This window comes from Chinchilla lanigera, unplaced genomic scaffold (assembly GCF_000276665.1).
Source record: "Chinchilla lanigera isolate Chin_1 unplaced genomic scaffold, ChiLan1.0 scaffold00011, whole genome shotgun sequence".
Taxonomy (NCBI): domain Eukaryota; kingdom Metazoa; phylum Chordata; class Mammalia; order Rodentia; family Chinchillidae; genus Chinchilla; species Chinchilla lanigera.
Window position 1 is genome coordinate 8,723,232 of NW_004955412.1, and position 27,612 is coordinate 8,750,843.

General features: G+C 41.3%; 2 protein-coding genes across 2 annotated transcripts in view; one reads left to right on the plus strand and one right to left on the minus strand.

Annotated features, from left to right (window-relative positions):
- Kbtbd3 (kelch repeat and BTB (POZ) domain containing 3) overlaps positions 1-397 on the minus strand; it is a 20,554-nt gene extending 20,157 nt beyond the window's left edge. Inside the window, exon 1 of the mRNA XM_005378014.2 lies at positions 295-397. The gene's annotated coding sequence lies outside the window, so the exon portion shown is untranslated. The remainder of the gene's footprint in view (positions 1-294) is intronic.
- A 199-nt stretch (positions 398-596) lies between these two features.
- On the plus strand, positions 597-24,453 carry Aasdhppt (aminoadipate-semialdehyde dehydrogenase-phosphopantetheinyl transferase). The gene is made up of 6 exons (XM_005378020.2): positions 597-849; positions 2,974-3,199; positions 16,949-17,070; positions 17,602-17,763; positions 20,757-20,828; positions 22,530-24,453. The coding sequence occupies exons 1-6, from the start codon at positions 667-669 to the stop codon at positions 22,692-22,694; spliced, it is 930 nt and encodes a 309-aa protein (XP_005378077.1). The 5' UTR covers positions 597-666; the 3' UTR covers positions 22,695-24,453.
- The last annotated feature ends 3,159 nt before the right edge of the window (positions 24,454-27,612 follow it).

The window sequence follows — 27,612 nt, forward strand, 5'->3', positions numbered from 1 at the left end:
GCTCGGCTTGCAGGCAGCTCGCGGGGGCACGGCTGCCAGGGGCCGCAGGGACGATCGCGAGCTCGCCTGTCGTAGCTGAAGCCGGACTGGGGGCCGCGACAGGGGTGTTTGCAACTCGGGGCCCCCAGCCCACCCCTCCAGCCGCGGCACCCGCTCCTCCCGCGGAACGGCGAGACCGACAGCGCGCACTAACGCCGAGGCAGCCCCTTCTCCGCGGGCCGAGGAGCCAAGCCCCGTCCTCAGGAATAAGGCGCTACAATCCCACTCCTCCCGCAAGCCGCGGAGCTCACCCACCTGCAACTGCGGGCTCCGTAGTCTCCACCCCAGGCGCCCGGCTCCGCAGCGCTGGCTGCGATTGGCTTGCACCGCTGTCCCGTTAGCTCTTCTCCCAGTGTGAGTGGCGCCACGGTCCGGCTCTTGCTTGTGATCCCGCCCTCCGCGCCAGGGCCACGCCCACGTGACGTCGCACGATGCTGCAGAGCTCCGAGGTCGGTCCCGGTCTCCGCCCCCGGCCGCTCGCTCCTAGAGAAGACCACCGCCTTTGGGGCGGGGCAACGTGCACGCGCCGTCGCGCAACGCCCCGCCCCTTGCGCACAGACGCCACCAAGAAGGGGGCGGGGCCACGTCGCGTCCGCGCCATCGGCAGCAGATCAACTCGCGGTGTGCATGGTTTTGCCTGCCAAACGCTTCTGCTCGGTGCCATCCATGGAGGGCGTGCGCTGGGCCTTTTCCTGTGGCACTTGGCTGCCGAGCCGAGCCGAATGGCTGCTGGCGGTGCGATCGATCCAGCCGGAAGAGAAGGAGCGCATCGGCCAGTTCGTCTTCGCCCGGGACGCGAAGGCAGCCATGGTACTGAGGTCTTCGGTGTCGGAGCCCCGGAAGCGGGTGCAGGGGGAGGGGGCCGCGATCGCGGGCCTGCGCCGCCTTTGTACGGCCCGGGAGGCCGATCGCCGGGACTGCGAGCGCCTCCCCGGTGCAGCTGCAAGTAGAGGCCCTCCAAAATCGTGAAAGTGCGGAAGGCCTGCCGAGTGACAGGTTTTTCTCCCCGTGGTGCACGGTCGTTTGTATTCTTAGATTTAAATTTTACCAAATTGCGTTTTCTTTTTTGCCGGTTCCGAGCCCAGGCCTAACCTGCCGTTTACATATCGCACCACTGTCCAGGGGTGCCGTGCACGTGGTAGGCCCCGGAAAATACTGGCGCTGTGACTTAGCTTGTGTCCCTGCGGGCCGAGGCCCTGGGAGAGGCCTAGGCCGGTTGTCTGTTATCAAAGAAAGCGAAGCGCAGGAAGGATGCAGTCCTGGACTTCCGGACTGGAGCGCTTGGGAAACTGTTTTTAATACATGCATGCGGTTTAGTTATGCGTTTTCTAACAACTAATGGCGAATTGCATTTAAAAATAAACACTTTCATTATATAGTGCGATGTGAAACAGCCTCCACTATCACTTTAAAATCATTGCTTAAAAGTAGTCCTTTTTGAAAGATGGGTTAGTTGATACATTTTTGAAGGCCTACTGGAATGTTTTTCCACTTATAATTGTAAGAAATCGGGAAATGAGTGAATGTGGAAGTCGTGGAATTTTTAAAAGTCAGTGTTAGAATTGATGAACAGGCCGAGGATTTAGCTCAGTGGCGCAGCGCCTGCCTGGCAAATGTGAGGTCTTGAGTTCGATTCCCGGTACCGCCCCCCCGCAAAAAAAAGAATTGGTGAAGAGAAAACCCGAGGTATAATTTTCTAAGAGTGCACCTAGCCATTCAAACCTTGGAGATTTTTCTGTTTTTAGTAATGGATAATTAATGGAGCTGGAAGAAAGAAACAAAATTGGTTGTGCTAATTATTGATGCCAGGCGATCAGTATACACTATCTAGAAATACTTGCATATATGCACAGGTACAGTAGGGCTGCTTCTTGTGGACTTTTTATAACAGCAAAACTAGAAGTAGCCTAAAATGTCCAGTAATAGGGGACTATCAGCCCTTTTGTACCTCAGTACTGTGAACTAGTATGCTGCAGTTAAAAGCAGACCTACCTGACTGATGTTACATATAAAATAATCCCCGATACTTGCAAATTAAAAAGTTTAGAGCTGGATATGGTGGCACACGCCTGGAATCCCAGCATTCAGGAGGGCGAGGCAGGAGGTGTGAGTTCGTGGCCAGCCTGGGCTGCATAGCGAGTTCAAGGCCAGTCTGAACTAGGTAGTGAGAGCTTGTCTTAAAAAGCAAAACAAAACAAATTAAAAAGGTAATAAAGTATTACACATTGTATGACTTCGTGTCAGTTTCCATAAAGAGAATTAATAAAAATATGCAAAAGTATGTATTTTAAATAATTAAAAACTGGGAAAAGGGTTGTTATTAACATTGGCTATTGGAAAAAAAAACAAAACAAAAACAAACAAACAAACAAAAAAAGGGGCTGGGGATTTAGCTCAGTGGCACAGTGCCTGCCTGGCAAGCGCAAGGTCATGAGTTCAATTCCCGGTACTAGGAAAAAAAAAAAAAAAAAAACCAAACTAACATTGGCTATTGGTTAAGGGGAGAAAATTGCTCAGAAAGACTTAAGTTTATTAAGCTTATACTCTACTTAAGAATTCCTCAATCTTAGCTGGGTGTGGTGGCGCATGCCTATAGTACCAGCTCTCTGGGGAGGCTGAAGCAGGAAGGAAACTGAGGCAGGAGGACTGATGTGAGTTGAAGGCTAGCCTGGGCTATATAGTGAGTTCAAGGCCAGCCTGAACTACAGCAAGATGCTGTCTCAAAAATCAGGAAAAAAAATTGCTTTATCTTAATGTATTGTATTTAATGCTGATGTACTTTAAAAACGACTAAAATTTTAGAAAGCACAAAAATGTATTTCATATAATATAAGCCATGTATATATATAGATACACACACACACACACACACACACACATATGTTTAGTAGACATCAGTATTTATCAGATATTTTACATATGTGTCCGTAACAGGCTGGTCGTCTGATGATAAGGAAATTAGTTGCAGAGAAGTTGAATATTCCTTGGAATCACATTCGTTTGCAAAGAACCGCAAAAGGAAAACCAGTTCTGGCAAAGGACTCATCGAACCCGTACCCCAACTTCAACTTCAACATCTCTCATCAAGGGGACTACGCGGTGCTTGCTGCTGAGCCTGAGTTGCAGGTCGGAATTGACGTGATGAAGACTAGTTTCCCAGGTAAGGTCACGTTTGTCTGGTGTAGAACTTAAGTGTCTTGATGTCTGGGTTCTCAACTGCTGGGTAATTGAACCTAGATGAGATTGTATAGATACTTAAATTTTGAGAAAATTTACTCAGTACTCAGAGTATCGGAGAGAGCGTATGTCTGAAAAATACACTCCCTGCAATGTTAACAGGATTCTACAAAAGGATTCTAAATTAGTGGTGATCCATACAACATTTTGCCTAGGAGCAAAGTGAAATTATTTTCCTCTTGTTTTACTTAAGAATTCCTGACAGTTCATCAGTAAGTTGGCAATTTGTTTAAAAGAATAATCTTCATGGTAAAGTGTGTTGTAGTTCTTCAGTAGGGATGACAGTTCTGTGCAAAATCTAAACGTAGCTAGCTCTTTATCACATTTATATGGTAAATAGGAGCAGGCATCATTAAAATATTTAAACAGCTTATATATTGATGCAGATTTGTTATTGTCTGCCCTGGGAGCTGAATTAACCCCGCCACTTAGAATATTTTGCACAATATACGTGTTCTCTGATTGCTCTGTAATTCTCATCACTGACGTTTGGGCCACAGCATTTTACTAAGTGCTTTACGTTTGTTTTCTAAATTCTCTGAACCGTGTTATGATGACTGTACTATACCATTATTTTTACAGGGTGGTAAGTGGCAGGCTAAGAAGAGATCTATCAATAAGAGAACCAGCATCTTCCTAACACTGTAGTATAAGGAGCCTCGTCTCACTTTGCCTTCGCTTCATGGTCTTTGCTTGTGAATGGTTCTTTTAGTCCGCAGAGTTTATGTGAACTTTATTCCCTGCCCCCATTTCTGCATAGATTCTTTATTTTCTGGGTAGATTTCACCACAACTTTACTTTAGGGAACCATTTTGTGAAGTTCAGTCACAACTTCGTTCTTTTTTTGTAGGTGCTCGTATACATTCCCTTTACCCTAGTGTCATGTCTGTGTTTAAATTATTCAATAGCATAATTGCTTGTGTTTGCCATTTGTGCTTGTAAGCGACGGTAGAGCAAGACCCATGTTAGCTACATCAGAGTTTGGTTACTGTCCGATCTCTAAACCTTGCCTAGTACATAATTTATCAGATGAAGGCCTGAACACTGCAGTGTGGTGGTGTAGGCTTCACAGTGTGCTTGTCATTTTCTTGCATTTGACTGACTGTACTTTCTCTGTCCTCTCTGTAACAGTTCTGCTACAATTCTGTTCTGTAGTTTGCACAAAAGAAGGCTCTCCTAGTGATTTTGTAACAAGTTCTTAACCTAAACTCTGGATCAGCATAAGGCACTTTTTTAATCTTCTGAAAGTGTTTGTTGTATTTTGTATGAGTGTATCCATGTGCATTTTTTGTGTCTTTTTTTTTTTTTTGCTATCAGCATACCTAAAAAGGGGTCATTTATAAAGAGCTTTATCTTGGTTCATCCTCTGCAGGCTGGGAAATGAGGAGCAGTAGAAGGCCTTGTGCTGGTGCAGCTTGAACTCATGGCAGAAAGCGAAAGGGCACACTGGCACACGAAGGGAGCAAAACACAAAGGGCATCCTCACTCTATAGCTTCATGCCGGAAACTAACCCAGTCCCACAAGAGCAGGAACCCACTTTTTACGTGTAAGGCTTGGTTAATGCATTAATACATTCGTGGGCAGTGCACTCGTGGCCCTGTCTGCTCTTCAGTGTTCCACTTAGTGCACTTACATTGGCAGTTGAGTGTCAGTGTGTGACACCATGTCCACACCGTATCTCTGAAGAAAAGATCCGGTGTTCATCAGAGTTGTAAAGCGTTTATTCCAAAACAGCCACTGCCGTGGAGGATTTATTCAGAAGGAACAGAGGATGAGCCCGTATGCTGTTATGCTCTTGAGCTGTCCTTACATGAGCTTTTCATAAAATCAGAAGTTGCAGTGAGGGCATTAACCTTTAGAGTACACTGGGCACAACTGCGCAGCCGTGGCTGACCCGCAAGGTTGGTAGCTGCCTGGGAAAGGTACTGTGAGAAACAGAGTGTTTTACTGATCAGTGTGAGGTGCAGCGTTGGTTTATGGTCCGTACTAAATAATAAAAAATGACTAATTGAAAACTTTTCAGATGGACAGTGGGAAGGTACGCGAACACACGTTGAAGGTTCAGCTTTCTGTGAATGTTTTCTTAGACGTTTTTCCTGCAGCTTCTTTTGACTGATGGTGGTGGACTGAGCCCAGGATGTAGGCCTTGTCCTTTCCTTCAGTTGCTGTCGTTACCAGAAACTTAGGGCTGTCTTCAGTGACACAAGGGGGCAGACGGCTCCTGCTGTCATTAGTTTTGCCAACGTGCTACTGATTTCTGAAGCATGGAGGGATGGATGGATGCAGCATGATTTCTTAGGGTGGGAAGTAGACACTGCTTTGGTTCATTGAGAATTCATATGAATTGTTTCATTTACCACAATAAGCGAAGAAATTAATCAAGGAATGTTCCTAAGAGACTTGCTAAATGATGAAAGGTAAAATTTAGGTTAGCTGCTGTTTTGTTTTGCGACAAGGTTTCACTGTGTAGTCCAGCCTGGCCTTGAACTCAGTTACGTAGCTTAGGCTGGTATCAAAGTCACGGCGATCCTCCTGCCTCAGCCTCTTGAGTGCTGGGGTTACAGGCGTGCGCCACCATGCTGGGCTAGGATAGCTACTTTGTAATGGACATTGTTACTAGATTGTCAGTTCTCATGTCAGAGCCAGCTTTTGGGGGGACAGTAGTGTACTGCAAGAGCCAGTTCCATTTCACTCATTTTGTGTCTGCAAGTCCGCATATGTAGGACCTTGGGGAATCCTGCTCTTTGCTGAGTAGCCATTTCTACTAAGTACTGCCCATTTCCTCCTCCTCCCAGTTCTCCCGCTGTTGCTGTGGCAGAACAGGAGAGAAAACGGTATATCTGGGAAACTGGACTTCTTCCTTCTAGCAAGGCCGCTGTAAAGGAGGTTTTTGCAGCCAACGCTTTTTTTTTCTGTGTTTAATGAAGTTAACAAGGGAACCTTATACAAAAGTAACCGGAAGGCACTGAACTCTCAGTGAATATCTGTTCTGTGATTATCCAGAGAAGACAGTTTGTGGGCTATTGAGGACCTCTGCATGCAGTTGTTAGTCCGTCCCTCACCTTGAAGGAGAGTGTTTTCCGAGTGAGGTTTTTCCTTTGTTTTCTAATTGTATCTGCTATTGAAAGTATTTGCGGTTTAAACATAAAGTATAGCATAATGATTTGTTCACTTTTTTTTGTCATATTTACAAGATGAGACAAGACAGCAAGGTCAGTATAAAAATTAATTTGTAAATTTCGGAAGAGTCCAGAATTCTTTCCCTCTTAGTTTTTACATTTTCATGTTATGTTTCTGTTATAAACTTTGCAAGATATTTTTTGACGGGATTTGGGGACACAGAACTAATTTTAATGAATGTCAGTAATTCGAAATGATTATTGGGGAATTACTCTGTAATGTAGTTGTATGTAAAAGTGCAATAGTTAAAAGTTAGGTGCAAGTAATGTGTGATTGTTAGAAAGGTGGTAGAACCTTTTCCTTGTCTCTTTTCCACCGTTCATCTATTTTTATAGTTTTCCAATTGGTTACGGCTTTTCATATTTGTACTTACACAGTCGGTACAGCCTTCATCCAGTGAGCTTTTGAGATACCTGTGGCAGTTTTCTTAAAACTCTTAGGTTGGTTCTCATTGCACACAGAATGAAACGTAAGCCCCTCAGACCCTGTAGTTCTAGTCTCATGTGTCTCTCAGTTCTCAGGATATTTTTCTCCTGTCTTTGATCACTTTTCTTTCCACGCTGATCTTGTTGACTCTGAAAGTTGCATGTCTTTTCTTGTTTAGGCGAGGGTCATTGCAGTGAAGCTGATTCCGCAGCCTGGTCTTCCTACTCTTGACTACCTCTGACTCAGAGGATGGGAAAGTAGCCGGTACCTTTGCAGAAAGGGCTGCCTGACGCTTGATCTTTTCCTTCGTGGCCTTTTTCATTTGTAACCACGATTTAGATTACTTGGTTATTTATCATCTCCTTCGTTAGCTGTGTTCAGGAGCCATACTTGCGGTGATTTTTGCCACAGTATACTGAGTACTTCGTACGGTGTCACAGCACGTATTCAGTAAGCGTCTATTAAATGTACAAAGGTAGGGAAACGTTCAGGGGAGCTCTGAAATACTCTCAGGGGAGCCCTTACAATTTTCCTTAAGTTAATTGAAAAGTGAGAAAAGATTCACAATCACAATGAAAAGTTGAATGTTCATATTAGTTTCTACGTGGAATATAAACTGTTCTCCTGAGTGAATTATGCTAGCGAGTAATTGTGTTTCTCACTCTTCTTTCCTACCTCCTCTTACGGCTTGTGTCTAGAAGGCTCCCAAAGGCGCATGTGCTCGTAGGTGGGGGTTTTGGGAGCGGGCTGGTCTCGGGCGTGTGATTCCAGGAATAAAGGTGTGTGGTACTGAGTTAGTCCACTGATTTGAATTAGCATAGTCCTGGGTGGCACCGCCCAAAAGGCGGGGTGGTGGCCGGGGTGGGACAAAAGGGAAAAGTAGGCTCGCTGCTTATTGCCGTTGCCGTTGCCTCCCGTCTGCCACGTCGCTCTGACGTCCCTCTGGCATGCCACCTTGCCTTGGACCCAGCTAGCACTGAACTAAAACCTCTACAGATTGTGAGCTGGAGTGAACCTTCTTCATTTAACTTTGAGTATCGGGTATTTTGTCTCAGCCATGAGAAAAGGAAGACACCTCCCCATGTTTCACCTACCTTTTTCTCCTGAATTTCTGTGCCCTCAGATACCGTCTTTGACCATCTGGCTTTCATTTCCCTCTAGGACAGTTTACATTCTAGCTCTGCAGTTTTCAGAGTGTGCTTAGTTAAAGCAGTATTTTTTTTAAGGTTAGATTTAGAGTTTGTAAGTAACTGTAGAAAGTCACATTTTCTCAGTGCTCTGAATTTCTTAATAGAAAACCAAGTCTACCTGGCAGGTTTTGTGCTTTCTTGCTGGTCAGTAGTTCTTTTCTTCTGTGTGTAGGATTTAATTATGGAATCAGTATTAAGCATATGAATGAGAATGTCTAAGTATGTGAAAAATACAGTGGTGGGACCTTGCCTTACCATTTTTTAAATACTTGTTTCAGGCCAGGTAAACAAGTATGAGATTAGCAACAGAACAGACAGCTAGGAGAGTAAAAAGGGGAAGCCTGGTATAGTACATAGTATTTCAATTCCGTGGAGAAATGATTGGTTTATTAGTAATATATGATGCCGATAGAATTGGTTAGTCATCTGTTGTAAAACATAGTCACAAATTCTGAAAGAATAAAAGATTTAAATGTAAAAAAAATAATTAAGATTTTAGAGTAAGTGTAGGAGACTCTAAAATGCCCATAAGATTTGTGAACCATTGATGAAAACACCTGGAAAAAGTGAGGGTGTTGGAGAACAGTCGTGCATACTTGGGAGAAACAGAAAGTGCTGCAGTTTTTGGAAAATACTCTTAAAAGTGAAAATACGTGTGCCCCTTGGCTTAGCAGTTCTGTTCCTGGCACTCTGAAGGAAAAGCCTGGGAGGAGGAGTACCATCCTGAGCGCAGTTAATAGGAACTGGCTAAATAAATTATGGTGGATCCATTCCACAAATGATTAACTGTTGTGAAAGAGTAAATAAGGTTAGTATCAATCAGAAATGACTTAGAATATGCACTGTTAATTAAGAAAATCTATAGCAGAAAAAAAATATAGCTATACTTTTTTTAAAAATTGCCCTAAAATAATTTTTTTAAATGTAGGAATTTAGGAGAGATTTTAAAGACTAAAGGGCTTAGAAAGAAATGTTTTTCTGAGGAAAAAAAAAAATATTTATGAGCTTTTAAAAAAAATTTTGGCAGAAAATTGGCCTTCATTATTATCAAAAGTACCAAGGTAATTGCATTGAAATTGAAATTACCATAAATGCAACATTTCCTCTCCAAAATCTTTACTTCGTCTTCCCCCAAAAAATTATTAGTGAAAGTAGAATTTTATTTATGAAGCTATAAATAGACTAGTTTGTGCTAGGAAATTGAGTCCGTGACACACGGGGCAGACCAGAGAAGGGAAGGGAAATGAAGGAGGACATAAAGAGGCTGGACGGAGAGATTTGAAACTAGTTTTTGAAACTACATGTTATGGAGCAAGGTGACAGATTAGATGGATAAGGAACAAAAACGAAGTACTGCATTGGAAATAGATTGGGACTAGAGAGGCTGAGTTTCAACTTCAAGAATAAAAAGTTCTAGAGGTGGGTAATGGTGGTTATTGCACAACATTGTGAATATAAATTTTTTAAAGGGAAAAGAACAATGGTAACAATTTCAAAATAAGATAATAGGAAATTAACAAAGGTAATTGTATTGCATATTGTTATCTTCAAAGTAGTTGCTCAGATTATAAGATACAGACATGCAAAATCGACCAAATAATATAAGCACAAACTGTTGCTTTCAGTGAGTGAACATAATTGAATACCACTGAACCGTACACTTTAAAATGGACAGACGTGTGTATTCTACCACAGTTTAAAAAAGGAGTAACATGTACAGTAGTATCAGAGTTAAGTTTTGTGGGAGGTTGGAATAGCCCTGCTAGCACCCAAAGAATAATAATGTATCTATTAATATATATAATGTATGGAGAGGCAGTTTAGGCTTAGGATTCTTCTCTGTAATAGTAATTGCACTGTACAGTGTGTTTATAACACTGTGGTTAGGATATCAAAATGAACCAGGGTGTTTGTTAGAAACGCAGGTTCCTTGAAACTGCCTCAGATCTACTGCGCCAGAATTTCAGAGTACCAGCAAGGATTCTTTATTTAAATAATTTTCCCAGTTGGTTGTCAGGCATATTAATGTCTGGGAAACGTTGTATTGGATATAATTTTCAAAGTTAAGAAAGAGAAAAATTACAACATTCATATTTTTTAAATGAGTAAAACAAAACCATTGGATCTTTTTTTTTTTTTTTTTTTGGTTTTTTTTTCTCCGGTACCGGGAACCGAACTCACGACCTTGCGCTTGCCAGGCAGGCGCTTTTGCCGCTGAGCTAAATCCCCAGCCCCAAAACCATTGGATCTTTGCCTCGTGTTATTCTGCAAAGTTAAAGTGACAATTACTAGGACACGAAAAAATTACATTTGTTCAAATTTATGAAAGAGGGATAAGGAAGAAACCACAAGGTCAGTGTGTATGATGTCATGTTAAATCACTTTCACAAACCTGGAGATGTGTTTGTGGTAAGTAAGATAAATAGAATTGATAGAATTAATGATAGAATTAATTAATTGATAGAATTAATGTTCAGAATGCTTTTAAGAACTTATGGGCCTGGGTGTGGCGGTGCACACCTGTAATCCCGTCACTTGGGAGGCTGAGGCAGGAGGATCATTCGTAGCCAAGAAGAGCACAAGGGAGGAGCACTGGAGACAAAGGGACCAGGACCAGGTACAGTCCCAAGATCACGGCTCCATGACCCAGCCAGACACTCGCAGAAGTGTGCTTTAATAATCTGCCAAGTGTCTCTTACTTAGTCAGGTTGCCCGTCCTCTGATCCTCAAATCCTCACCATACCCACATTTACGTCAGATCCAGAATCTCATCTAAATGTGAATTCTACAAGTTGTGTATCTCATCATCTGTATTATCTAAATCAGCTGTCATCCATTTGGGGGCAGAATTCTCCTCCAGCTACAGATCTGTGAAAACAGAAACAAGTCATCTTCTAAAGTACAGTAAGGAGAGACAGGGGGTAGCCGTTCTCAGTTCAGGGGAACGTCAGATGGAAACAGAGGGGTCCTGGTTCCCGAGCAAGTTTGACATCTAGCAGAGAAATTGGAAATGTCAAAATTTCGTTAGGTTTCAGGGCCTGGAAGTGACTGCAGACTCGTGTGGGGCCTTGGTGATGGTCGCCTTCTCTCGGCCTTTGCTCTCTTCCGACCCTTGGTGGTGCTTTGTGGAAGGACAGCGTCCCCAGCCCAGCGGTTCAGCTCCGTGTGCTCGTGCCTTTGCTGTGTGTGTTAACACGCATGCATGTTGGTCAGTTATATTTCAATAAACAGAAAAGCAGCTGAAGTTTAGGGCCGCCTAGGTATGCGTCTCAAGCCTGCGTTGTGTGTCAGTCTAGTCTTTTTTTTGCTATACTCCACATTTTGAGAACTTAAAGAGCTCCTTTGTCAGTCAAGAGGTTTTTACATGCAGCTTATGAAACTATATTGGCAGCTCTCACTTTTTTTTTTTTGGTCTCATTTGGGTTTCTATCTCAGTAAAATATTGTCACCTCCCGTAGAAATAAGACTGTGTAATCCAGTGGAGATGTACATTGTTCAGCTCCCTCTCACTTTTCCCTTAAAATAACTAGTCCCTTTTCTTTTTCTTTGGTACCAGGGATCAAACTCATGACCTCAGGTTTGCCAGGCAGGCACTTCCGCCGCTGAGCTGTATCCCCAGCCCAAGTCCCTCTTCTTTAAGGGGAATAGCAGACTTTAAGTGAGATGCTGCCGTGTGTACAGTGGCGGCCTTGTTTGGAGAGATGAATGCAAGCGGGCTTTGAAGCTCTGGTACCCTCAGGGGTTGTTTTTGTTTTTGTATGTAAGGGTACTGACTGCTTTTGGTTCTACGTTGTTACTGTGTCTGAAATACGCTTTTAAGTTGCTATGAGGTCGCGATTATTGATTATTGCAGAAAATGTCATTATTATCCACCTGTCTTAGAGGTTAAGCTGTAAGCTAGAGGGTAAGTGTAACTTGCTCAGTGGTTCTGTGTGTTTTCCAGCCACTCATCTTTCTTACTTACGTCATACTCACCAAGTTCTTAAATGTTTAGTAGGGTAACTAAGTAGATTGTAGCACTGTAGATGTGAATGTCTCACACTGTTACTGGGAGGATTTCCCGGCTTGTGTCTCCAATAACGCTGATAGTTGGCAGGACAAATTTATTTTTCTATGGGTATTTTAATGGTTTTTCTTTATTTTCCTAAGTGAACTATGCTTAACATAGTATTCTCTCTTACGTATTTCTCCCATCGTACCACAGTGTGGTGCTGTCGCACTTTGGCTGAGTATGTACAAGCTCACCTTTTCCTCTTGCTGTCACATTTCTTATTTTGTGGCGTAGATAAATCTCTCTCAGAAGTGTGTGAAAATGCACTCAGATTGGGTACTTTTTTAGCCATACGTAATGAGTTGTGTGATTGCTTGTTAGTGATTGTGTTAGATTACTTTTTATGTTAATTAGGTTTTTATAAACATACATACTTAATTTTTTCCTTGATTGTTTTACCATATTTCCTCCTATTGTTATTACTTAATATTATTTATGACAGAGTCCAGTCAAGAGGAAAACAGTTTATCACTCATGTATTGAAATCACATTTATATTAATCCTTTTTGGAAGGGGCTGCTCCTTTACTTTGTTCAGGGTGCTTTTTTAAGATGTTGTTTACTAAGCCAGCATAAAAACAGTTTTTATTCAGTGGCTTCTAGTTATACTCAATATGGTGTTGAAAAATAAGCATCAGATCATGAAAGGATCCATGGTCCAAAAAGAATAGCCTATGTGATGAGACTCTTAAGATCACAGTTTCAGATTTCAGTGCTTAGAAATGAATGATAATTTTTGTCTTTATCTAAAGTATCACATACTGGTACATTTAGGATCATTAGAAATATTTCCTGGCTAAATGAGGGAACAGTTTTGAAGACTTTAAAATTAGTACATATTAATTATACCGAGTAATAGGCTCCTTTGTGGCATTTTCATAACATGTACATAACCTACTTTGGTCATATCCAGCCCGTTAGCCTCCCTAACCCTCCTCCCTCTTACCCTGCTTTCCTTCTTTGATAGTCTGTCTTGAAAATTGTTTCGAGTCTTTTGCAGTGGGGTTGGTGGTACATGAACAGTTCTGTGACAGAACTGACCTTAATATTTTCTGTCCTGGAGTTAGTTATGGGAAAGGTATTTACTACAGGAGAAATTGTATGTACTCTGTGACCGTCAGTACCACGTGTGTTGTGCATACCGTGATAGTCTTAGCATCTAGCACGTTGATGTTTTTAGTGAAGGATCGTAGTGAAATTCTAAGTGCATATTCTCATGGGATTAATTAATGATTAGATGGCAATAATGCCTTAATAAAGAGATTCTGCATAGTTTTTCCAGACAAATTCTCCCCATAAGAAGTGTCCATAGATAATACTATAGAGCTATCATTAGTCAACTGATTGGGAATATCAGATTTTAGAGTAGATCGATGTTATGACTGAATCTGCAGGGGTACAACCTTTAAAGTTTTCTGGAAAATGATATAGACATGAACGAAGGACAGAGCAGCAGAGCATTTATGAAGAAACTTACCAAATAATAATTAACGTTCATTTATTATTTCCGTAAATTTGGTTCCTCTTCGGGCCGGGCTGTCTTGTACTATAGGGTTTCTTGATAGGCCTGAAGGTGTAAATATATGTCTAGAACTATGACCTACTTGTTTTTAACTATTAGTTCAGTACATAATTATATTTGTATATTGTGTGTGTTTCTGAAATAAATAAATGAATGGTGATAGAAGGTTCCTGTTTAGTGGTAAAGGCAAACAAACAGTTTAGTATTTTGGAATAACAGGAGTCCTAATGTGTCTTTCAATTTGTGTCTCAGCTTTTAGTTCTAGGAATCAAATCCTTTTAAATTATATCTTTTGCCGGGCGTGGTGGCGGACACCTGTAATCCCAGCCCTTGGGAGGCTGAGGCAGGAGGATCGTTGCGAGTTCGAGGCCAGCCTGGGCTACAAAGTGAGCTCAAGGCCAGCTTGAACTGCATAGGGAGACCCTGTCTCAAAAGAGACAAAAAAAAAAGACCAAAAAAAAAAATTCATCTTTTGACATTCAGTTTTAGAAAGCTGTGTAGTGTATTGTCTTTGGAACACTGAAGCAAAAGGTACATTTCAGATTTGAAAATGAGCTTATTTCATAGTAGCATCTATGAAAGAAAAGACATTAAAATCTGGAGGGTTTTTTTTTTTTTTTTTAGGAAGTCATTAGGAAACATTTTAAAAAGCCATTATTTTGAAGGGAATAATTATGTATTAATTTCCAGTCCCAGTGATAATTTAGAATAAAAGAACAAAGTTCAACTTTCTTACATTACCAACAGCTTACAATAAAAAGAATTCTTTTTTCTTTCTTAAATATAGCAAAAATTTAAACCTTTGAATAATTCAACTGTTTTAAGAGTGTGTGTGTTACAGATTTCTGAGACTACTCATACAAGACATTTCCTTTTAGTTACTTAGAATTATGACCGATTTGGCTGCTATAGTTTGTCAGATTTTGGGAATATGTTTTGGTACAACCATATTATATTTCTGGTTAGTTATTTAATAATTAATCATCTACTGATTTCCATTAAACTACTGTGTTGATCGCTTTCTCATTGCTAGGACAAAATACCTGGCAGCTACATCTTAAATGAGGAGGGGTTCAGTGGTCTGTAGCAGTGATGGCGAACCTTTCAGAGACCAAGTGCCCAACCTGCAACCCAAAACCCACTTACTTATCACAGTGTGTGAACACTGCTGAAGCCTGAACACTGAGGCTTTAGTTTAGATAGAGCGATGCTCGGCAGCTCCGGTGACTTGGGTCGGGCTTGTATGCTGATAGAGAGGGCTCTCTGCGTGCGCCACGGCACACGTGCCACAGGTTCGCCACCGCTGGTCTGCAGTCACCTGCTCCAGGTCAGAAAGGGCGTGGTGGAAGGAAGCCGTTCGCCCATGGCAGCCAGGACGCAGAAAGCAGAGCCCAGGGGAGAGAACGCACCTTTCCAGGTCACTCCCTCAGCGATCCTCCTCATCGCACCAGCCTCCTAACAGCAGCTGTAGCACCTTACGATTCAAACACCTCCCAGAAACATGAGGCTTTGGGGGAACATTTTAAATCTAAACCATAACATTCCACCCCTGGTCCCCAAAAGGCTCATGTTCCCCTCATTATGCAAGTACATTTAGCCATCTCTTAAGTCACCAAAGTCATAATAGTTCTGACATTGCTGAAAAACCTAAGTGCAAAGTTTTCTCTGAGACTCAAGGCAAACTCTTGTCTGCACGCCCCTGCAAAAACCAAAAAGAAAGTTAAATACCTCTAGCATACATTAATGGTACAAACTAAACATTTTTATTCCAGAAGTAAGGAACAAGGGGGTCTGGAAAGGAATACTAAAAACTGGCTAGGGACGCATTTAACTCCTAGGTTACGTGGTGAAGTGTGAGTTCCTAAGGGCTTGGTCAGCCCTGCCCCCCGGCATTGCCTATTGTAGCCCACGTGGTCTCCTTTGCGCTGATTCTGCTTGCTTCCTACTTCTTTATTTCCAGCAGATGATCCATGTTCCTGGCATGGGCTCTCCACTGCTCTTCTGGCCTTGGTCTCACAGCCTCACGCGCTGCCCTCCGAGGGGCAGACTGTGGCCACTCAGGCCTCCTCAAATCTGGGTGGAAGCGCCATGATTTGACATCTGTTTCACTTTACGTGCTTGAAAATGAGCACCATGGGTATGACACCAGGTCTGCCGCTGGCTTGAGCAGTGCACCGTGGCTAAGGTGGCCTCTGACCGTGTGGATGGCTGATCTCCACTTAGGTGGTCCTGAAAGAGCAGGGCACTCTGTGACTCTCAGAGCAGTCTTTTAAAGGAGTTTACCCTTTATACCCCTTTGCCTGCATAGCTCAGGGTCAGGCTAATTCCTGAGGTGCTTTTAACCCACCTTTTCTATTCTGAAAGTAATGAGTTCTTTTTCATCTTTTAAGGAACTGTGTGCTCCCCTTGTCCCCAACTTTCTCTGCACTTCCTTTGTGGTGAGACTACAAGCTTTGTACATCTGCCTTTTCCTCTTGATTCTCCTTGTAGATCTGGCCAAAAGCAGATAGCAGTATCCATGACGTAACTTTGAAATTCCTCCTGCGAGATTAATTAATCCACTGTCTTTAAATTCATCGTCACACAAAGTCTTAGGAGATGGAGAAAACATAGACTAACTTTTTGCCACAGTGTGGTATTCGTGGTGTCCAGTCCGGTTGCCAGTGGAGCTCTCGTTCCCAGCTGAAACTTCCCGAGCCTGGCCTGTTTCCTGTCTGCATTCCCATCAACATTCTGTCTTCCGAGTTTCAACTAGAATCATCCACTGGGCGCTGCTTATAACATTCTGCGGTTCTTTAGCCCTCAAACCAGTTCCAAAGACTTCTGACCCACGTGGTCCAGGGTCGTCGCAGCAGCCACCTCACTCCGTCTCCCTGGGACAGAGCAAAGTAAAAAGTCAGACCTCAGAATAGCACGGCTCTGTTTTAGGAATATTTGTTGTTGATTTCTGAGACATACTCTGTCTTATAAAAGACATTTCTTTTTAGTTACTTAGAATTTATAACAGATTTGGCTGGTAAATTTTAACAGATTTTTGGGATATCTTTTGGTACAACTATATTGCTTTTCTGTTTAATTATTTAATAATCCATCATTTCTCTGATTTATTTTAAGCTGTTCCTATGTTTCCAGGCTAATCCATGTTTGTCACCATGTATTCTTGTCTTACTTTCCACATCATTTGATTTGGTCATATTTGGTTCGGGATGTGATCATAAGAGTCGGCCTATAGTTTCCTTTTATCTGTTACCTTTAACAGTTTCAGTTAATACAACTGTATTTTTAACTTCTTTTACTTGACAGGTCGTGGTTCAATTCCAGAATTTTTTCATATTATGAAACGAAAGTTTACTAACAAAGAATGGGAGACAATCAGAAGCTTTAAGGATGAGTGGACCCAACTGGATATGTTTTACAGGAATTGGGTAAGATTTCTTTCCAATTTTTAAAGTATAAGTCTATAATGATTCCATTATCTTCACTAACACTGAGTGAAATAATATCTTCACTAAAAATAAGTACTGCCTTAGTAGTACCCTAAAGAATAATGACATTTGAGAAAATTTAACATATTTAATGTTCAATTGATGCTCTTAAACCTGAAAAGAAGACATTTTACTTTAATATGTTCTGTCTTAAGTGCATGTGCACATCTTATATAATATTTACTGTATGCTAGAGGATATCACTTGCAACTTTTCATAAGGTAGTTAGTTTAATTCTCCTACTAGCCCTGTGAGGATGGGATGTAGTTAGCCCAGCTTATACACAAAGGAGTGATTTGCTTTAAGTTCATGTGGATGGTATGTTTCTATGTTACTAGATGGATTTTTTTTTTTAAAGCTTATAGCTGTAAGAAAGTGTAAAGTTAGAAATCTGGATTATGAGCCCTGTAGATTTTCTGAAAAGTTTATCTATTGAATAGTCTAAGAGAAAAATATCTGCCTGTGTCATAGGCGCTGAAGGAAAGCTTCATCAAAGCCGTTGGTGTGGGACTGGGATTTGAACTGCAGCGGCTTGAGTTTGATATCTCCCCATTAAACTTGGACATAGGCCAGGTTTATAAAGAAACGCGTTTGTTCCTGGATGGGGAAGAAGAAAAAGAATGGGCATTTGAGGTAAGAAATTTATCAGATTTGTAGTTAAGAATTTCCATATTATGTGCCTGTATTTAAGATTATTTTGTGGGGGCTAATTGTTGAGGTTAAACACAAGTGAAATCCAGCTTTGCTGCCCTGAAGATGAAGTCAGGGTCACTGTGAGAGCCTGGGACGTGAGTTGATCGTTGGAAGATGAGACATTCTGGTGAAGCAGAATGGGACCAGAATAGAGAGCCTAAAATTGAAAGAGCTGCGTGCGTGTTAGTGCCACAGGTAGCCACAGTGAAGGGGTGACCTTGGCTAGTAGTCCACGAGAGGCGTCACTAGTCAGGCTAAAGTTGTGGCCTGTTCATTTGTTTTCTGTTATTAGCAGTTCTTGGTTGCTAGGGAGAAACCCAATGCAGACTCAGAAAGCCAAGAAGACATTTTCGCAGGCCACTAGAATAGTTCAGTAAATGGACCTCAGAATTAGCCAGCATTAAGGAATGAAGAATGCAGAGCTCTTTATCCTTTGCCTTTCTGTGTGTCTTGCCTTTGTTTTTTTCTCATCTGTGTTGGTCATTCTGCACACCAGCTGCCTCAGTTTCTCTGGGCGGCATTGCAGGACACTGCCCGCCTCTCTGGCATATACCACTCTATAAACTTGAAAGAGACTGGTGAGCGCTCTCTCTGTGGCATGCCCAAAATCCCCGTAGAAGGACTTCCTCACCTAACTTGGGTCCTGTGTTTATCTGCAGACCCATTGCTAGCCTAGGAAGTGCTCTACTAATCAGAGGCTGTATGTTAATGCGGTTACTCCTCGGACACCTGAATGGATGTGCAAAGAAGGTCGACTGCCCAGAGTTAGCAGGGAGTGGTAAAATAGGAGGTGTTCACTAATTTTGTCAGCAAGTAGGGAGTGGTAAAATCAGATTTGTGTTTTAAGAAGACCAGGTCCCGTTTGTGATGGTCTGTGGACGTTAGGGAAGTTAGGTGTCAAAGATACAGGGAGTGCTCTGGCTAATTTTACTGTGTACTGAGATAGAAAATGTTAGAAAACAGATGGAATTTTAATTTGGGATGCCACTGAAATGCCCATGTGACGGTGTCAGCCAGGACAGTAGAGCGGAAGGCTGTGCTAGCGGGAGAACCGTAAGTGCTGACGTGCTCCTCGGGGTTAAGAGCAGGCGATTTGGAGTTTGAAGTACTCAAGGACGAGGTACAAATTGAATCTGTGAGGAGAAGCTCAAGTTGAGCTAGCCATGAGATTATCTAAGTTAAAGAGAACAAAGAGGACAGCCTGGGACAGAACCCGAGAGTCCGGTGTGTCGTGGTGGGGGCGGAGGGGCTGAGGAGGAGTGGCGTGGGCTGTGGACGTCCTCAGGTGTCAGTAGCCCCTTCGAACTTCGCTGCGTCGCGTTTCCTGTATCCTGACGCTGACGAGGTCTGAGTAGGTGTATGAAGCTTCGATTTGGAATTCGTTTCATTGACTCTCAGCTTAGACCAATGTGAACAGAGAAGCTGAGGAGGAACGCTTGGGATCTGAGCTGACAGTCCGAACAAGAACAGGTGGCTGCCCACAGCTGTCTCTGATCCTTGGCGTGTGTGCAGTTACTACAGGACTTTTGAGTGTTTTTCCACAAGCGTGGTAGCCCAAACATCTCTATCATACGCGTTTTACTGTTCCGTTCAGTGTAAAGAGCGAGGAAGATCCTATACCAGAAGGTGCTTTGTTTACAGTATTGTAATAAACTATTATGATCTTTTGTTTCAGGGACAATTGCTTTGGGGCATGGTAGGAAGTGACAGTGTAGTACCTGCTAGTGTTAGAAAGACCCCAAGCGGTGCCTCCACGAGCAGCATTCTTAGTGCGTGGTCGCCGTATGGACTGCATAATAGCGTATTAGGAATATTTTTTATGTTTTAAGATACACCATACGTAAGAACTGTGTCACATACTAAATTTCTAAAATGATATTTTTAAATCTGTGTGGTTTATCTTATTGTTTCTTTAAGAAAAAACAAGAGGTTTTGCTGCCAGCTTATTTTTTGAAAACTTAACCTACGAAACGTTCTGATTCTTAGTCTTCCTTTCTTCTGTAACTGTTCTTTTTTTTTTTTTTTTTTGGTCTGAGACAGGATCTCGCTATGCAGTTCAGGCTGGCCTTGAGCTCACTTCATAGCCCAGGCTGGTCTTGAACTCGCAACAATCCTTCTGTCTCAGCCTCCCGAATACTGGAATTACAGGCGTGTGCCACCACGCCCGCCCTCTTCTTTAACTATACTTGTCTTAAATTTGCGTTTGAATTTTGTTTTTTTTTAATTTGGATTTCTTAACATGTGAAAATATGAAAAGAAGGATAAAGGATGAAAGGTCCTTGATGATTTTTTGATGATAGTTCTATATTCAACTGATGGGTTGATAGAAGGATGCCTTGGTTAGGTGGTTCTAAGTGGACATTTTGTTTAGTTTTTAATAGTGTATAATTTTGTCTTGTGTTTGTCTCAATCACTATTACATTTTCAGCTCCTTCCACTGTGTGTCGTTTGTAGCAAAAAATGAAAATGGCGTATTTGTTGTGTTACCTATAAATTTCTGCCGTGATATTTCCATAGACTTGAGTATGTAGTTAACTAAATGCTTGCAATTACAGTCTCATTTTTTTAAATGTATACTTCAGCATATACAAAGTCAGTCTCACTGGCGAGGAGCAGATAACTATCTGTGTGCCTGTGTAATATTCCTGTTGAGAGTGTACAGCCCAAATCTAGTCATTAACGGACATCAGACAAACTGAAAATGAGCAATTAATAAAAGTGGGGACAGGTTTTATATCTTAAAATGTTAAGATAGGTGGAGCAGCTGAATGCAGTCAGTACCTGAGCTTGTTTGCCTATTGCTTAGCATCTGGAGGGGGAAGAGTTTGTGTGTGTGTGTGTGTGTGTGTGTGTGTGTAAAGGAAGATTTTAAAAATGTAAATGAGATTATGGATTTATTTCTTATTCTTATTTCCCCACCTTTCATTTTTCAGGAAAGCAAAATAGATGAGCACCATTTTGTGGCAGTGGCTCTTAGGAAACCTGATGGTTCTAGACAAAAAGATGTAAGATTTGTCTATTTTTTTAAAAACATAAATCAGTGTTAAGTTTATCCTTTATTGATAAAAACCAGGCACATTACATCCAGGTTAAAGGTGTGTTTATTTTTGTAAGGTTATAGACTTAGTGCTTTTCATTAGCAGATCTTTAGGACTATCTAGGATCACAGAAACTTGTAAAGAGCATATTACCTGCTTTGTATTGAAATACACTTAAATACTACAAAGAAAAATATTGGCAATACTGTCATTATGCTTACATTTCTAATAAAAATTCATTATAATTGCTTGTAGTGGTGTTACAAGCATGCTGTTAATCCCAGCACTCTGGGAGCAAGTTCAAGCCCAGCCTAGGCAATTTAATAAGATCTTGTCTCAAAATTTAAATAAAAAAGGAAGCTGGGGATGGAGCCCAGTGGGAAAGGCCTGGGTTTAATTTCTAGTAAAGCAAAACAAACAAACAAAAAAACCAAGAAACTATGATTGCTATCTTAATCATCTTAACAGGACTTCATTCCCTAAGAAACTGGGACTGCCTTGAATGTGAGAGGTACTAATTTGGATGCTGGGAAGTAGCGGATTACATATTGCACCTCTTCCCTTTTTAAAGTAATATCCTAAATTATTCCCAGAATCATAGCATCAAATATATGAGAGGGCACAGGTCATGGCGTAATAGCAATCTCACTCGAACTTTTTGTTTCACAATCTGTTTGTATGTCTTATGCTGTTATCTAATACATGAAGGAGGAAAAAACTTAGGGGCGACATACACTTGTGTTTTTGCAGACATAATTTCTTTAAGGAATACTGATAACATTATCAGCAAAACTACATGCATGCCGTTTTTAGGGGATACACTTTGAGGGAATGTGGCGTGGTTAATATATATACACATCATTATTTTAGAAAAATAGCTCAGGCCACAGACCAGGCCTTTATAGTACATTAATCAAAGAATTAAAATTCTTCATAGATTATCCTCCTTAAAAAAGGAGTGTCATGTTAAAATTGATAACGTGTTGCTGGAAGATGTTCTGATCCAGGCTCCTTGGCCTCATGTTCTCAAGTCAGCTTTGTGCTCTGCAAATGTCTGTTGTGCTGCTTTGTAGTTCTTGGGGCATTTGCATATTAAGTACTTCCTTTGCTTTTTATTTCCCCATGGAGATCCTGTTTAGGTGGTGCTGGCATAGTGAGAAAGCTAGGTTCCAGATCCATTTAACCCCTGTTTAAGCTTTGGTTCTCTTACATGAGAAAAGCAACTTGTAAATAAAGAACAAAATGAAAGGTAGATGATAGGAGGTAGGGAGGTAGAACCTTTCTCAAGTGGGAGGGGGTCATAGGGGGAGGGAGGGAGGGGGTGGAAGGAAGGAAGGAAGGAAGAGGCTGTTACAGACCATGCCAACTCCACACAGGGAATGCAGACGTGTTGCAAACATGTACTGAAAGCAAGTGTTAACTCTCTGGGGGTCCGTACAGTTTTAAGTATATACCAGAGGTCATTGTCAAACACAAAAAGTTCAAGAACCACATTTCCTGTTTCATTTATCTTGGTAACACTAAAGTAAAGAGTAAAGATGTTTTAGAAATTCCACTGTGTTGTAATTTAGTACTACTGAAATATGTTTTTGTCTTACTGATTTTATAATCATAAAATCGATCATAAGATCATGCAGTATAGTAAGCTTTTTTTTTTTCCTCTTTTAGGTTCCTTCCCAGGATGATTCTAAACCATCCCAGAGGCAGTTTACTATTCTTACCTTTAATGATTTAATATCGTCTGCTATCCCCATGACACCTGAGGACCCTTCCTTTTGGGACTGTTTCTACTTTACAGAAGAAATCCTAATCCGAAATGGTACAAAGTCATGATACGATTCACCAAGTAACAAAAGAAAGCGACAGCTGTTTGTAATCTTCTGTATTCACTGAAAAAAATAAATCCCTGAGAGTATAAAAAGCAGTTTTTTTAAGAAACCAAAACCTTTTACTATTACAAAAGCAGCCTTGTCTTTCAAGATAGGCCCCTAGAGCGCGCTTCCCCCTTCCTGTCCAAACGTGGGCGGAGTGAACAGACAGAATCTTCACCGATACACAGAGATGGTAGGAAATGCAGATATGGGAAAGGAAATCTCTAGATCCTGTCAGAAATCGCTAGTCTGAGCTTTGAGAATCTCTCTAGACCGTTTTTTCCTGACAAATAAATCCATATTAACTTTTTTTTTAATGGGCACGTGCTGTTTTTTAATTTTTTTAAACCCTGCATGTACTGTTACAACTGTGCCTCTGTTACATGAACATACAGTGGTTCTGCAGCACTTACGTGACTAGTAGCAATGTGATCAGAGGGAGCAGTGTTCAGTTATAATTAGGTTAATAACTAGGGACATTTACAGTTCAGGGTGGTTATGTTTTAGCGTTTGTTTGTTTGGCCTTAGCCTCAATGTATTTATTTGGCCTTAGGCTCATTCCCCTTCCCAATTACAAAAACAACTGCTGTAACTTCCAGTTTTACATCTTAATAAAAATTGCATGTGTGAGGCAGGCAATGGGAAAGGCCATTTTGCCCATTCTAGTTGTCTGGTTGGTGAGGAAGATGGCTCCCACAGTCCCCCGAAGGTGTCCCCACAGTTTCTGTTGATTCAGACCTGGCCACAGAGAAAACCAATGTCTGACACTTCTGCCTCTTTAGTAGATTGTTGGAAAAGAAAAACCCAAGGCAGGTTTCAGAGGATGGCCCTGAGCTGCAGCCTGCTACCTGGCGTAAGAAGGGTGTCATGATATGTTCATTCTCCTCTGTTAGACATTTCAGTTGTCTGCATTTTATTGCTGTTAAGTGGTGGTACAGTGAGTATCCTTGTACATGTTAAGGCACATAATTATGTTCTTAATAAGGTTTTTAGAAGTAGGATAACTGATTCAAAGGGCTTACGCATTCATTTTTAAAGCTTTGGTAAGTATTACCATATTTTGCTCTTCAAAAGATTGTACAGTATATGCTCTTTGTGGTACGTGCGTGACCACTTCCACCTGTATGCTTCCTGGTCAACTGTAGTTACTATCTTTTATTTTCCTGTATATTTAATCTTTGCTAGTATAACTGAAAAATACGGCATTTTAAAAATTTGTATTTCATTCATTGCAAAGGAGATACATTGATGTTATTGGCTATTTGTATTTCTTTTTTAATGACCCTTTTGCTCGCCGTCTGCATCTGTTTCTATGTTAAAAGTAGGACATGAGGTGTGAACATAAAGTATTAAGATGCCAAGGCCATCATATTGATGACAGAATCTGTTACGTGGTTGTAGTGCATGTCTTCGGGGTTAGTCTTGTTATTGTTAAATATCAAGCAGTAAAGTATTTCACTGTTTCTATTACTAACATTAAAAGTTGCGTGTCAATTATATAAAAGTAGGTACTTTGCTCAGTAAAAAAAAATGGAATGTTTTATATTTCTTTTATGAAGCATGCTGTTATTCTAAGCCTAGTAAATAATGGGTCTTAAAAAGATCGAATAGCATTTATGATAGAGGAAGTATTGTTATCTCTAGCATGAATGTAATGGTGATACCAAGAATCATTTGTCTCGTCTCTATAATAATAAAATGATTAACTGTTATGGGATTTTTATGAGCCTGACACTGCTAGATTTTGTGTTGTTTACATTTTTTGTGTATTACTTTTTAAACTTATACCTGCAAATTGTTTAAAAAGTCAAATCAATGTCTTTTTCTAAACAAAACTACCATTACCTTGACTTTCTTACCCTTTTTTCCTATCCCCAAAACAAGCACTTTCAACTCTCAGTTAATAATTTTGTTACTTATTCCGTGTCTCCAGATAACATGCTTATTATATTGCTTTCAATTGATTTTTAGGAATTCTCTCTTTGATTCCTAATACAAAGTTTTTCTCTTCTTAGCTTTATACATTCTCTTCTTTTCCCCTTTTTCTTCTCCATATGATTATTGTGGAAGTCAGTGTTTACATTTTTGGCTGTGGTTACACCAAGAATGTTTACATTATTAAGGTTATGTAAACTCTGACTGCCACTGAGTGACGTGTTCTTTTTCCTTTACCCCACGTTTTTACTTCCTTGAGCCAGTTGACTTGGCATGGACCTCCACCAAATGTGTGAATGCTTTGTGCGCATGCTCGGACCCGGCAGTTACTCCGGCAGCACCATTCATCTTGAAGAACCACTGAAGCAAACTGCTTTGTGCAGTCTGGACCACTCTGGCTGGGCTAAAGCTGTCATTCTGAAATCTCCTTCGCCGTCATCCTGAGGATAGTTTGCCTCTCCCTGGGGATAGTTGCCCCTTGGCATCCCTGTCCCCCCATTTCCTATATCTTGTGTCTTTCTTAGATGTACTCCATTGTGTGGTGTATGTCCTCAAGTAGTTTCCTGAAAATCATGGCAATGTGGAAGATCCACCTCTGCACAGCAGTGTAGGGATCAAGTTTATTCTTACACCAGTAGCCTGTTTCCCTCCACCCTGTTTGTTAGCTGTATTAATTTCCACTTTGTCCAAGAATTCGGTGTTGCCAAATGCTGTTTCTTTCTGTGCTTGACCAGTGCTGCTTCCTGTGTGTACTATATCCAACACTGTTCTTTGCGTCGCATCATCCTGCCCAGTGTATGGCTGTCTTAGCCTCTTACTAAGTTCCTGCACAGGAACTTGAATGAATTGCTTCTTTAAGAACTGGTTCTACATATGTGTTTCTTGGTGATTCAGAAAATTACTAGTTTTAGATAAATTTTCAGTTAAAATATTCACTGTCAAAATTTGTCCTACTCAATATCTTAAACCTATAAGTGAGTTAGGCTTGAGTAACTCAGCCCCTCACTAGTTTAACTGTTACCATCTAAATTCTGTAGAACCAAATAGATTTATACATATACCTGCGTACATTTGATTTTAAAAAATACCTGAAAGCGAGGACATGAAGGAAGGTACGGATGCATTTCATTTTTATGGGCAAGACGAATCTTTGCAGTGTCAGTTAATGTCAAAAGGCATGTGTCTGGTCCAGTGTATTTATGTTGGAATAGTGGTCTTCTATCCTCAATGCTTCACATTTATCAGCTTCTTTAATTCTCATCCACTTAGGGGGCAGGTCTTGTTATCCAGTTAACACGGATAGGGAAGATAAGGCGCTGAGAGTGCTGAGCGGCATATTGAAAATCAGGTATCCTTAGACTAGTGGAGCTTATCTGAACCTAGACAGCCCAGGTCTGGAGCCTGAACTTAACTGATACTAAACTTAGTGATTAGCTATGATATTAAGTGTAGTGAAAATGTGCTTGTAAATATTTAACAAGCAGTAATAAGGAGTCGGGTGATGGGATCAGGAGGCTTTATTTGTAGCCTTTGCTCATCCCATGACATAATGGCATGTGTGTTACCGATATGAGTTGCCATTATGCCATATTTGCTTCAGATTTTTTTCCTTATTTAGGACTAAAGCAGATGCAACTAAAGACGCCCTCCCTCCGTCCTTCCCGCTCCAGCAATAGCTTCTACCGTAGTTACAGTTTTATTCTCTTACTACTTCACTGTGCAGCCGAAATTAATGCATCTTGTGCATTTAATGTTTTGTGCTTGTAGCCTGTGTTTTCCTGTTAGGCTTGGAACAGTACAATGGAAAATGTTCCTGTCAAGGCAAGTGTCGGAATAATGGAGCTCGTATTTGAGCCCAAAGTTTTCAAAGAATATGTGTCGCGTAGGACTGTTCACAGTGGTTACTCGTCGCAGGATGGCAGCTGGACCTCTACAGGCACGCATTTACCTAAAGCTTCGGAAACTTCAGAATAAAAGCAGTACAGATAAGTAGAATGCAAAAATGCAAACTTGCCCGCATTTGTAAAAATAGGGACTTGAGGGGAATTTTTTTTCCCCTAGGAGTTCAGAGTCTCTTGTTTTTAGGGTCACTTACTCTCTTGGAAAAAATGGGAAAGAACTCAAGTTTGAAACAAAAATGGCATTGATTGACTATTTCATCACAGCTGCATAGTGCTCCTAATACACCCCCTTTTCAGGTTACCTTCAGCGCATGGCCGTGCGCCAGGCATAAGGCCGTTCTTCTGGCGAGAAAGCCTTCCGCAGTAGCCAAGCAGGAGCCCATGATTTTGGTGGTGCTGACGACACCTTGACCATGTTTTCTGTTGATACTTAGTATATTTTAAGTGCTTTTTCCGTGCATTTTTCCAGTACTACATGAGCAAGAAGTCTGCTGAATTATTCTTTTCTTAAGTTCACTATAAGCTGTCGCCTTGCTCACCTTGCTCAATGTCTCAGGCATACCAACTAGGCCATCTTTCCCTTAGTAGGAAATGGAAAGGGTGATGAGTAGCTACTGTAAATATTGGGTGTTAAGCCCAGGGCCTTTAAACTACATTGCCAGCCCTTTTTAAATTTTGTGTTAAGTTGCTAAGGTGACCAAGCTAGCTAACATTTGGGATCCACTTGCTTCAGCCTCCCAGAGTGCTGGGGTTACAGGCACGCACCACTGTGTGTGGCTTAAATTTCCATTCTCGTATGCCACAGAGATTGTGGTAATTTGTGATAACAACCGCTACCACAAACACACACGCACGCACACATATGTATGCACACATTCCCAAGTTTTCAGGGATTTTAGGCGTATTAAATGGAAGAACAGTGTATATGTACTTACCTTTCTAGAAATGGCAACTTCCAGAAAGGCATTGAACACAGATTATCAGGAATAAATGAACCACCGCAAGACTGGAGCATTGAGGGCAGGTTAGGTTACTGCTATTGCT